Genomic DNA, 12,894 nt, shown 5'->3' on the forward strand with positions numbered 1-12,894 from the left:
ACAAAAAGAAAACTTTCGTTTCCAATCGCAAAACTCTATTTTCAAAGCCCACAGTTCGACTCCATGTGTTCTACCACAGCTGCAAGCCAAGAAGAAAAAGAAAAACCAGTTTCGAAACCAAATATATGTTGTCTTTGACTCATAGGCTTAGCTTTGCATTCAAATCTTGCATATTACACATACGCAGCGTGGGGGCGCTATGGGACTGACAGCTGTGAGCAACGCCTTTGTCACACGCTGCAGCTGTTTGGCTGCTTGCATGCCAAAAATTATGCATGTTGCACTCACTGCATCCCTGCAGCCACGCCCCACCCCGCCACTCCCCGATATACATAACAGGCAATTGTACACCTAATACCAAGTGAAAACTGAAGACCTGGCCGAATACATATTTGAGTAAGTGTGTCTTTGTGCATGTCAGTGGAATGCGTTGTTTGCCATGTTTGTCTGTTCACTTAACAATTTTGTTGTCTGGTATTATTTGCACGTCTATACTTGCTTATTTTCACCACCATCATGTTAAACATTTTAAAATTTACTCAAGTCGCATGCATGAAACAACATAATGCTATGTACGAACAGAGTAAAAATATAAATTTCCATTTCTAAGTATATATATATTTCTAAAGTTAAATTTGAAAACTGTTACATAAGTTAAATATAATTTTAAAAAAATTATTGAAAATAATGTTTTTTATATATATTTTAAAATATTTGTAATATATTTTAAAAACATACTTTTAATAATATTTTTGAAAACACTTTTAAATAATATTTTTAATATATTTTTAAAAAATTTTTAAAAATATTTTTAATATATTTTAAAAAATATTTTTAATATATTTTTAAAAATATTTTTAATAAATGTTTAAAAATATTTTTAATATATTTTTAAAAGTACTTTTAAATAATATGTTGTAAAACAAATTTAAAAATATATTTAATATATTTCTAAAAATACGAAATAATATTTTTAATACATTTTTAAAAATAAATTTAAATAATATTTTTATATCTGTTTTTATAACTTGATATTTTATTAGAATTCATTGCTTCTTTAAGCTTAGCTTCAATAAAAGTTCCGTTATCTACGACATTTTACAATAATTAAATATATTTATATTTTTTTACTGTTATTTTCATAGTTTCACCTAGCAATATGCTTACTAATCTTTAGTATTTATAACTCTTTAAGAATTCCGTAAAAATTGTATGGTTCAATAAAAAGTCGTCAGCTACCTGTTTCCGCACCTATGACCAAAAGTTCAAGCAAATTGACTTGTCCAAATGGGCAACTGCCAAAACATCATTCAAAAAGAGTTTTCATTGCGTCTCGTCGGCTACGCCCAAATACTAAAAACCAACAAGTTCCAAATTCACGAGTGGCTTTTATTTTTTGGTCACAGCTCCGTTAACTGGAAATGTTAACGCCTTATCGGCACTTTCCTTCATTCTACGTATTTCGCATGCTGCACACGCAAAATCGTTAAGCAACGCATAGAGAGGGATAGAAAGATAGAGGGAGAGGGGGAGTAAGAAAGCAAAAAGAAATTTTCACCCAAAAGAAATATTTCACATTTGGAGTGTAAAGACGACACCTGACATATACTGCTATCTTTAACTCAGATTTATATATGCAGTGTACTTTTTTTGGCAAATCTATCGGGCAGTCAAGAGTTGTTTGTCGTTTGTTGAACTTGCTGTGGTAAAACTAATAAAACGTTAGCAGCATTTTAATTGGTAGTGGACTGGGGCGAGGTCTATGGCATGTAAATGGCGTGTACATTATAGAAGTGGCCACTGTAGCAGCTGCTGCTGCTGCTGCTGCCATTGTCAACTGGTGTAGCCTGTGCCGGGCATATGTAATTGCCAGTTAACACCTGACAGCAAAGAGAAATTGCGTAGGCCATTGACATTAGACCAAGTCTATGGCCAGCCAATAACTTTATTAATGTTAAGCACCGAAAAAATAAAAGAAAAAAAACACATTAATTTCGAATAACTTTCACCCCACATGCCCCGCGGTCAATCCAAAAGCCAGCGATTCACACGCTCATTAAATTCAAGCAGAAATTACAATCGATAAAAAACTACGGCTTCGATCAAATCGAAACACTCTCAATTTCCAAGACTAGCCCACAAGACAAAAGGTTTTTGGGCTGCAAGAGCTCTTAACTCTCAAACAGGTGCAAGCACTGGCCGAACCACTCGCAAGTATTTGGGTCAACATTGGGTTAACACCCAAAAACCGAATCAGGAATGTTTTTTTTGGGCCGAACGCCGGAAGCTTATTGACTACGTCGACGACTTTCTTTTCGCTCGAATAAAGTGGCCGAAGAAAAAGAAGAAGCAGAAGAAGAAAAAAAACAAATTATTATGAATCATCGGCCATCGCATTGGCTTATCGATGGCCTGCCCAGCCAGGCCTGAAAAACAATTACGAACTTGGTCAACAACGCCAAAGCTGCTGCTGCTGTCGCTGCTGCTTGCCGCATTTTGGCCTGGGAGGCAGCCCACTTTGGCATTGACAGTTAACTGTCAGCGGAAATGCAATGCGGTGCTGTAACGGCAACTGCTGCCGCTTGAGTATATCTATATATATGTACTCCAGCACAGATCTTGACAGCCAGTCAGGCAACTAGCATCTATCTGGCTTAGTATCTATCTATCAAGAAGAACAGGTAGCTGTGCTTATTGAAGCGTAGCTACTTTGAGCCAGTTCACTGCTTGGCTAAAACAGAAGTCCGATGCCCACAACTTCCTCCATATGACCATATATATAGATATATATACTTAGTTGTATACTGATATATTCAAATTATCATCTGATTATGGTTATGCTATGATTTTACTCACCTTCGACACAGTTCGGCGCTTTTCTCCCACGAATGTTTGATATTGAAATATTTATAACAATTTAAACCGCGCAGTTCCCAGCCTGTAAAAAAAAACAATAATAAATTCATATTAGACAAGGTCACAACCAGATTTGGGAAAGTGCATTATATGCAAACTTTTAAAAAATTTAAAAATTATCTAACTTTATTTAGTATCTCATTTCTTAAATATTTTTTAAAATTTTATTTATAGAAATCTTAGCTTTAAGATTTTTAAGCTCATTCAAATGTTATATGCATTAAAAATAGAAATTAATTATTCTCAAGCTAATTAACTTTTATGAGTTGACAATAAACATTCGCTTTCTATTAGCCTTCAACGGACTTTATACTTTTTTTATAAATTCTTAAAAATACATTTTTGAGTTGTAGTATAACATTAGAGCTGATGAAAGACTTGTATACCCTACATAAATGATGAGGGGAAAACCTTAAACGAAAATATTTTAAATAAATTTGTTGTCCCCTCTTTCGATTTCAGGCCCAGCTCATAGGCTGCATGCGAATGGAAACCCTCACACTTGGGTTAGTCAAGATACCGCTTAAGAGGAGAAATTATTTCCCATAACCAAAAACTCTTCGCTGCCCTCATGGACATCAAATTCTACAGCAACTTCTCTTTCCTCGAGCAGCTCTTGACATTAAATTCAGTTGCAGTTGGCTTCCCGCTGAGATCGCTAAGCGTGACCCCAATCAAAGCGACTTGTTTTGCATAATTTAATTTCTACATCTCTAGCTCTGGCTCTAACTCTGGCTTTCTATGCCATTAAGAGACATATGAGCTGCTTAGATTTAATTACTTGTTCTAGAGACACAAGCATTTAATTGAGTTATTTGCCCGGTCCAGATTGTGACTGAATATCAAGATATCATGAATTAGAAGTTTGTTGACGAGACTTAAGTAGTATATTTATTTTATTTTCTGCAACAAATTACAATTAATTATTTTGGCTTGTGGCGCTTTCATTTTCCTCAATCGAAATTGCGAATTGCGCATTGCGTTTTCCTGGTAAAATGGGAAAGTTGCTGTGACTTGTTGAGCCCGCCTTCAGCTGGCTTGATTGACAGCTTTCATTTAAAATCAAATCGACTAAAATATGCCACTAGGCGCGCGCTCAATGTTTATACGGCGTTTCAAAATTGTAGTACAAAAAAAAGCAAAAGCATTTAAACAATTTTCACTGCATTGGCAAATAGTCGATAAAAGTTATCACCAAACGTTTGGGCCGGCATCGCCTTTGGTGCCTTTTGTCGGCCTCTGAAACTTGTTACAGTTTTTCTTGCTTCAGCTCGACATATGCTGACATATCTCAGCATGTTGGGTAGTTAGGATTTGGCATGGACTTTCACGATTTCCGTGTAGCGGGCAATCGAAGAAACGCGAATTTCAGATATCTCTGATTTTAAATGTTAATGATAAAAGATCAGAGCAGGCGAAACTATTTTATTGATTTCTTTAGTCAGAGAATTGATCTTTAACTAAACTGAAATATTTGCCAAATTATTCTTAAATAATAACAGCTTCAACTAATGTAAGACAGAGCTCATATATCGCATACTTTTTATACACATAGATCTGCCTTGATCTCAGACCTGAGACACTGAGCTTTGCCAGCGCGTAAATTTACACATTAAACAACTCCGTTTTTTTTTCTGTGTACTCAATTTGCTTTTTAGACATTTGGCCAACTGACCTGACACAATTATGTCAAGTTAGAGTATCTTGCAACTAATGTACAGGTGAGTCCCCTCAAGCTCATATATTATTATGTATTTATTTCTATTATTAGTCATTTCGTAATTACATCAATACTTCACAAGTAATTTTTGTAATCTCTACTGTCATGCCAACAAATTACTTTAAATTCTTGGCCGATTGTACAACAAATTTCTGCGCTTCTTTTCTTTTTTTCGCTTATTTGTTTACTTAACTGTAAACCGCTATTTGCCACAATTTCAATTTACTTATTTGTTGCCTATATACCGCAGCAATTTTTATTTAATTTGAGCTTCGGCTCATACCAACAAATAGCCCAAACATAACCGTACGTTGTTCCACTTAACCAAAAAAAAGTGAATAAATAAGAAGAAAAAAGTAGAACCGGTGAGGCACACATTGGGTTTCTTTGGGGTTCTTAGCACGCTTCAATTGAAATCAGTCGAACGGCAAAGAAAAATGTTAAGAAACGGTCAGCATAACAAACATCATGTAATTGTTTTTAATGGCCAACTATTTGCCTGTCTCAATGTGCCTCTCTCTCTCGCTCTTGTGCTACACCCACTTCGAGTATGTGTGTGTGTGTTTGTCACCCTGGCCGTCAAGCCGTTGTAGTTTCTCTTTAAGCCATTTCAGCCACGTAACTAGCAATGGCTGCTAAAAAATAAATTCCTTTGCTCTTGGACTGGGTGCAGCAAACAGCTGGACAAGGTTAGCCAGTTTCTCGATTCTTTTAATTTTCTTTGTCATACGAGTATGCCCATGTCTGAGTGTGTGTGAATTTTAAACTTGTATTTGCCTGGCAGTTGACTGCTTTATTGAATTGTGCCACATACTTCAAATACTTTGCCAGGAAGTTTTGTAAGCCATGCAAATTTGCTGCGTGACTTGTTGTTGTTGTTGTTGTTCTTTTTATGGCCCACATAAAAAACGGCTTTTAGACCCCACGTATATACATCTACATACAGGCCTGCAACTGCATTTGTTAGCCGTGCTCTAATTGCCAAAGCGCCTCGAACCAAAAGCATCTCTGCGCTTGCTGATCATTGTCTCTAATTTCATACTCAACACTCAGACGCTCTCTGACGAAATCTGGTGTGCACAATACAAATTAATAATGTGAGAATTTCTTATGTAATAATTTATATATGTTTAACTATCTGAGAGCGCTGCACAAGCTTGAGATATACATATGCAGATATTTAACAAGAAATGGCATGTTTTGCTTTGGCATTTTAGCTGCAACTAAAAGTAGCAAAAAGCTTTAAAAAGCGACAGCTGCGGCACTTGAAACAGTTTCTGAAATGCTTAAGCTGTGGGAAAATGACTTGAATTGGCTTTGGTAATGGTATTTGCTATGTGAGCAATCGAATGACCTTGCGAAAGTAGAATAAGTAGCTGCGAAAAGGTTCTAAGAAACCTTTTGAGAATGCGATTGAGATGGAGACGGCTTGTCGATTCAGTTTTCTTTTCTGCTCAGCTCTCAAACGTTGTGTATTACTACATAATTAAAATTGTTGATTAAAGTCTTAACGTGTTATATATTTCTCAATAGTACGCAATGGCCAACGAGATTTTTTGTTGTACCGAGTGGAATCAAGAAATTAGATTCTTTAGCTGTCAAATTGATTAAATATTTGTTTTCTATAAAATCTGCGAATTTTTCATAAAATTTTCGGATAGATTACGCCAAAAGTAGCAATATTTAAACTAGAAAATAACTGAAAATAATCTAATACTTTCCTTCCTTCCGAGCTTGACGAGATTTCGCATACTGGCAGACTTTTTAACAAGAATCAGTAAAATGTATACTGTGCTTCTTTCTGTTATACTCATATTAACAAAACCAACAACATAGAGTATACAAAATTTCATAATACAACGTTTTGCTTATTCTCAAAAATTCAACCAAAATTTCGAAATTTAAAAGTTCAAGCATATCATGTACTCTTTAAGTAGCTAATTGTTAAACAAGCAAGTGCTTAGACTTTGTGCTCTCCATTCACTCTTAAATACGTAAATCTTTTTCATTTAACCCATTTAATTTAATTTTGCTGTTGACCCCGATAAAAAGTCACTTTTAATATCCATGTCATTTGTCCTATTTGTGTAATTTGGGAATTCACTTTGCCTATTTAATTACCAGCTTATTTTTTCGTGTTTATTTTTCGTGTTCTGTTGTAAGATGCTTGGCCAAAAGAAGAAAGTGAAAATCAAGTTGCGGGCACGCATATAGTTTCACAAGTGCAATAAATCTTCTTGTGCCCCTTTCATTAGCCTCATTTTTTATGCATTTTTTTCTGTTTGGCTCAGCAACGCGAATTTATCTTCACCATATAATCAACAATAAAAGAAACACCGAGATCTGTTCATGGCGTAGAAAGCGGCATTACAAGAATATATCATGTAATTCTAGCTGTTTTATCGACTTTGCTTCTTTGCTGTGGATTACCAGGTAATACGAATGTCTTGGCTTTGATTTGGCCAGCCGCTGTCAATGGCCGTTGCCCAAACGTTCATTAAACCCTGGACTCTAACGTAAAGTTCATTTAACTTTTCACACATTTGTGTGTCTGGGTCTGGGTAATGCTCATCTTTAACGTGCTCTCTTTCTTGTGCCATTCTCTTTGGCTAGGCATTGCCACCTTTCGCACAGTTCACACAGAAGTCAGTCAACTAGAAAATTGTTGACTTCCATAAGCCACCGCACAAATTTGCTTAAGCACACGAGCATTTTACGCTTCGTGATTATCTAAATGCTGAAATTTGAAAATCATAAATAATATCACCCCAACAACTGGCCCATTCATTTAGTCATATGTGTTAAAAGACCGTCGCATCGCATCGCATCGCTTATCACAGTGTGTCATATATCACTTGGTTTTCGGACTGTGCGTGCTGACCCAAAATGCTGCATTTACACTCGAAGCAGCAGACGAAAAGAACTTAATTTAATTAGTTTTTCAGATCTGAATGATGCTCTTGGCAGTTGCTCGAGCGTGTCCAAAAATTGTGGAAGTCGCGTTGTTCTTGTTGTTGCTGCTATTCTAGTTCTTGTTTGTGTTCTTGTTGTTGTTGTTGCCTACTTATGCGTTTCGTTTCGTTTCTAGGTAAGATTGCGAGTTGTTTATTTTACTCGTCTGTCTGTATATTTATCAATTTGAGGTTTTTACAGTTAGACGTGATGCTTGACTGACGAGTAATGAAGGCAAACTTTGGCGTGGCTTTGAATAGAATTACACAGACTCTCAATCCTATATCTACTTTAAGTTTATTTTAAGTGGATTTATGTTTAATTTATAGAATAACATCAAAGAAAGCGATACGCATAATAAACAGAGAAGAGATTTTACTCATGATTTATGCCAGAAAAAGGTAAATATTTTATAATGAAAGTTTGAATTTAAGAAGCTATGTAAAGTTAAGAAGTTATGTAAAGTCTAAGAAAATATAATATTCTATTTATGTAAATCAATCAATATATATATATAATAAGCATTAGTTGTGCTTTGTCAGCAGTTGAAAGCTACACCTTATTTAATCAGTTAAACGCCCATAGCTTAGTTTATATTATGCATCACTCATAAGACATCAATAAAAGCCATGCTTAAGCTAAATAACAGCAGTGGCAACAACAACAGCCGCAGCAGCAGCAACTGCATTAACCGCCAACTGCTTGGCCTATTTTTGCACAACTGCACCTATAACAACTCACACATACACCTTGCATATGAATCAAAAAACACAAGCAACGTAACATTAAAATATCAAAAGACTTAGGCAACGAACTTGTTTTGGCCGCAGTGCAGTTGGCTGCGCCGTTGGCAGGTGTTTGGCTGTGTGTGCGTGTATGTGGTTGTGTGTGCATATAAAAGTGTTAATAAGCACAGCAACTGCAGCTAGTTAATACGAGGCAGCTACAGCTATTCCAACAACAGCAGCTAATATCAGTGGCATGCTAGGTAGACTGGGATTGGGACTGCGACTGGGAATGGGAAAGAGAAGAAGGAGGTGGAGGCAAGCCGATCGCCAAGTTAGTCAGTCAGTCAGGCAAACTTGGGTTGGCATTAAACAACCGTTAAGAAATCTTGTTTCGAAGCGCGTTAACGTTTTTTTTCTACTTTTTTTTCTACGCTAGAAACTTGTCTCGCCTCACATATGTGCTGCCGTGGTTGGTCTTGTCGACGCAGTGTACTCATACTTAGTAACGAGTATATACAGATATATATATATAAATAAGCTTTGTCAGAGTTCTGTGTGCTGTCATAGCCACATGGCGGGCATTCTTGGCATTATCGCCCAGTGGGACACCAACTGCAGCAGCAACCAGTTTGGCATATGTAATAACCGTTATCGCTTCGACTGCCAGTTGTAGGTGGCCATCGAGTGAAAGGCTTCAGCGCCAAGTGCTGACTGCCTTACTGGCCATACAATGATTGATTAGCTGCTCCAGCATTTCCGTCATTTCGACTTCTTTTCCAAATTTTTACGTTTGTTCTGGCGGAGCGTGGCAGTAGTCAACCCGTTTGGCAAGTTGGCAGCTTTTGTATAGATTTGTCATTAACGATAAGGCCGCATTTTAATGGCCAAAGTGTGCGTTATATGTATGAAAGGAGCTTAGAAGCTGTTGGCCTAATGATATGGCCAAAACAGGCCTACAAAGAATTACGTTTAAGATTTTTCCTATCCTAAGGCTTAGCAGAGCTTAGAAACAGAGTATCGAGTATATAACAAATGATTATTAGCTTTTCAAGCTGAGCTATTCAAGGCTTATCTTGATTGTAAACAATGAATGATGCGCAGTTTTCTTTCTAAAGAAAACTGTTTATCATTATTTGTCTTTAATTAATTTTCAAACGGATTAATTTGCTTATAAACAGCATGAAATTTCTATTAATGAAGGCAATTTGAGAGAAAATCTGAATTGAAATTTGAGTAAAAGCCCGACGAGATTTTCTTTGCTTTATTTGGATTTATTTGTGAGCGATGATGGAGCAATAAAAATATGGATCTGCTGCAAAGGCTTTGAAATACTTTTGTGGTTGAGTTGGAAATGCAACTGAATGCTGTAGTAGGTTATGATTGGAAGATGTTAACTCAGCTCAGATTATTTTCTGTCTAGGTTAAGTTAAAAATTTCTAAAATTTCTCAATTTCTATTTTCTTTTTAAGCAAAAAAAAAAATATTTTTTCTGAATTCTGATTTGAGCAGGAAATACTTGACTTTAATAAATGCTGCCTTTGAAATTATTTTAATACGCATACAATTAGAAGTTTGTTGAAAAATCTATGTATCAGCGCTTAATTACAGTTTAGCAAATATTTTAACTGTGGCCGAATGCACAGATACAAACGCAGCAATTAAATCGACGGATATTAAAGACAATTTGCCCGACCCATTGGCAAAAAGGCAATTCAACATCCGCTTTAGCTATACACAATATATAATTTCTATACAGATGTACATCTATATATACATATATGTAATTACATTTATTTGCGCTTTGATTTGTGCGCAATTTATTTCTTTTTTGGCCACACCTGCAGCGGCCACGCACGTGCCTTTTGGAATTTGCTGAAGTGCAGCTTAAATTGGAAATTCAAGTTGAACGCGAACTTACCATTTGGACACGAAAACGCCTCATCCGCTGTGGCTGTGCGAATTACCAGCACCAGCAGCAGCAGCGACAGCAAAGCGGCCAGCCAATGCGAATTGGCTGCCGTCGTTTTGGCCATGTTTTGCCGATTTAAGGCCAATTAAAGTTGAATGGGGCAGCCTGCAAGCAAAAAATGACAAAGAAAAATAGATTAACAATTTATTTCTAATACAATAAACAGCAAGAAATCAGCGCAAAAAGTCAAACAACAAATAAGAAAAGCCGCACCCATGATGAATAAATAAATTTAACAAAACTTGTTTATAATTTAAAAAATAAGAAATACAAAATAAAAAATGACGACGTCTCCGACATTTCGTTCAAACAATTTTCGCTTAAAGCGTTTAGCAATTTTATCACTTCTGTAAATTTGAGCGCAGCACGTGTTTGTGGCTGGAAAACTTTGTGAATGCGGTTTAGAAAGTTTCTGACCGCACAAGATTTGCATACATTTATATACATATGACTATATATATATATATATTACTAGCTGACTAATGCATTGGGGTTTCAGGCAGGCAATAAATTATACTAAGACGGTGCTAATATGTTGTTGGTCGCGTGAAGTGCGGAATGATGTTTTGTCTTTAGAAGACTAAGTTATGTGGGCTTACAACAAATAAATAGAAATAAAACAACCTAATATATGTATGAAAGCTAAGGCTAAAGTTAGTCACAGAAATATTCAGAAAAAAATACATTTTTCAATGAAATGATGATAGAATCGCGTAAGATATTTTAGACATTAAAGTCTCTCATGCGCTTAGAAAACTTTATATATTAATAAAAAAAATATCAAAAGGATTTCTGACTTTTTTTGTCAACTAATTAAATAAAATTAATCAAAAAATCATTCATATGGCATCTGTGTGCACAGCAGCTGCTAGTTTCGCCCAAGAGCTTAACTCTTTTAACTTGTCAGACGCCCATTTCAATTGCTCATATTGTTTGCAAACACAAAAATGAAAAGAAAACAAAACTTAAGCGTATTTGACTTCATGCCTTATACAATCATTTTCTTATATCTGTCTCCTCTACACTTTGCATATAAAGTTTAAGGCTCTTTGCATTGTTGTCATAAATCCCAAGTGCTTGTCTCTCTCTCTGAACTTTGCAGTTCACTTTTGTCTCATTGTTAAATGCCCAGACACAGTGTGTGTGTGTGTGTGTATGTCTGTGCGTGCCTTTTCATTCATATGCTATGCAAAATAAGTCATACAGTCTGGCATTTGAGTAGCTCTGAAAGCCGAGATCGAGGCGCAAGGTTGACGTTATTGTCAAGTAATTATAACTAACTAGCACGTTATGCATTAGTATACATTTGTTGTTGTTGTTGTTGTTGTTGTTTTTGTTTACGCTGGCATAGCTAAGCTTGTTTAAAGAAATTAAGCAGCAAACATTTGCTGAGTAGAAACTAAGACATTTAATTGAGTTTTATTAACTTAGAGGAATTTATTTTAAAATCTGTTTATGTCTCTCACATCATCTTATCGTTGATGATTTATTTTTTATTTACAAATCTACAATTTTTATGCATTTTTTTATTATATTCATATCATCAGCGAAAACAAGTCTGTTGCCCAAGTCTTTTGTAATGATAGTTTTGCTGTTTATGTTTGTTTACAATGATATTTAAGATGTAGCTGTAAAACTCGACGTTTGTGATACACCCCAGTCCAGCCCATTAACAATTTCCGCAAATAAAAGCTCCACACACACTTGCTGGCATCTCGAGTCTCAGCTTTAAATTTAGTCAAACGCGAAGGTTGTGCACAGCACTTGGCCACTTGTGCATGTTTCATTTGCGACTAGCGGCAAACAGCTGTATTCACAACAATACTTATTAGATAACTTTGATTAATGCATGCGAATGGCTGAAATTTAAGCCAACTTGAGCCATACAAAGCGGCTTACGGCTTACGGCGTCCGCGTCGGCATCTTTTTATTGAAAGGCAAATTAATTTGCAAGTAAGCGCAGCATACTCCACACGCACCACACGACAGCAGCCAACAGCCAAAGTCAAAGGCTTTCAACGTTAATTAACAACAACACACAACAAGAAGTTAAATTAAGCTACGTTTTTCCCGCACTTGTAGCTCAAATAATATAAGCAAAAAAGGGCGGCGCCCGTTGCTCAATGGCTTGCATTATGCAATGCGCATAATTTTACAATTTATGATTTTTCTCGCGCGCACCAAATTTAATTTTTGAATATTTTATGCATTTCAAAGTTTGAAAGCCTACATGCAGAAGAGCAGAGATGTATATCTATGTATATGTATATATATATTATGTATATAAACTCCACAAAGTTCAAATATATTAAGGATGGTTGATAAAAGACCTAAGAAGTAAGGTTTCAAATATTTATTTTAATTTAATTATTTTAGAAATTTTTTTTTAATTCATTAAAATAAAAGAAATTATAAGAAAGTATTTAAGTGTACAAAAAGAATACAGTATACTTTTATATCAGTATACAGTATACTTTTATACAGTATACTTTTTTATCAGTATACTTTTATATCCCTTTGCTGCAAAGCGTTTAAATAGGAAAAGAAATCTAATAAGTATACATAAAATATCGAACAAAATAATTTGTATTTTTAAAATATATATCTTT

At 35.4% G+C, this 12,894-nt stretch overlaps 1 protein-coding gene across 5 annotated transcripts in view; it reads right to left on the reverse strand.

The window, feature by feature from the left end:
• LOC111602338 overlaps positions 1-12,894 on the reverse strand; it is a 36,257-nt gene that overhangs the window by 12,439 nt on the left and 10,924 nt on the right. For 4 of the 5 annotated variants that reach the window (XM_023319347.2, XM_023319343.2, XM_023319346.2 and 1 more), the window contains exons 3-4: positions 10,235-10,390; positions 2,857-2,938 (exon numbers count right to left, since the gene is read on the reverse strand). In XM_023319347.2, the coding sequence (XP_023175115.1) occupies positions 2,857-2,938; positions 10,235-10,349 (197 nt within the window). In that variant the 5' untranslated portion in view covers positions 10,350-10,390. Of the gene's footprint in view, positions 1-2,856; positions 2,939-10,234; positions 10,495-12,894 lie in introns of those variants that run through there. The other variant, XM_023319344.2, reaches the window with a different exon arrangement.

Source organism: Drosophila hydei, unplaced genomic scaffold (genome assembly GCF_003285905.1).
Source record: "Drosophila hydei strain 15085-1641.00,03,60 unplaced genomic scaffold, DhydRS2 tig00000149-arrow-pilon, whole genome shotgun sequence".
NCBI classification, from domain to species: domain Eukaryota; kingdom Metazoa; phylum Arthropoda; class Insecta; order Diptera; family Drosophilidae; genus Drosophila; species Drosophila hydei.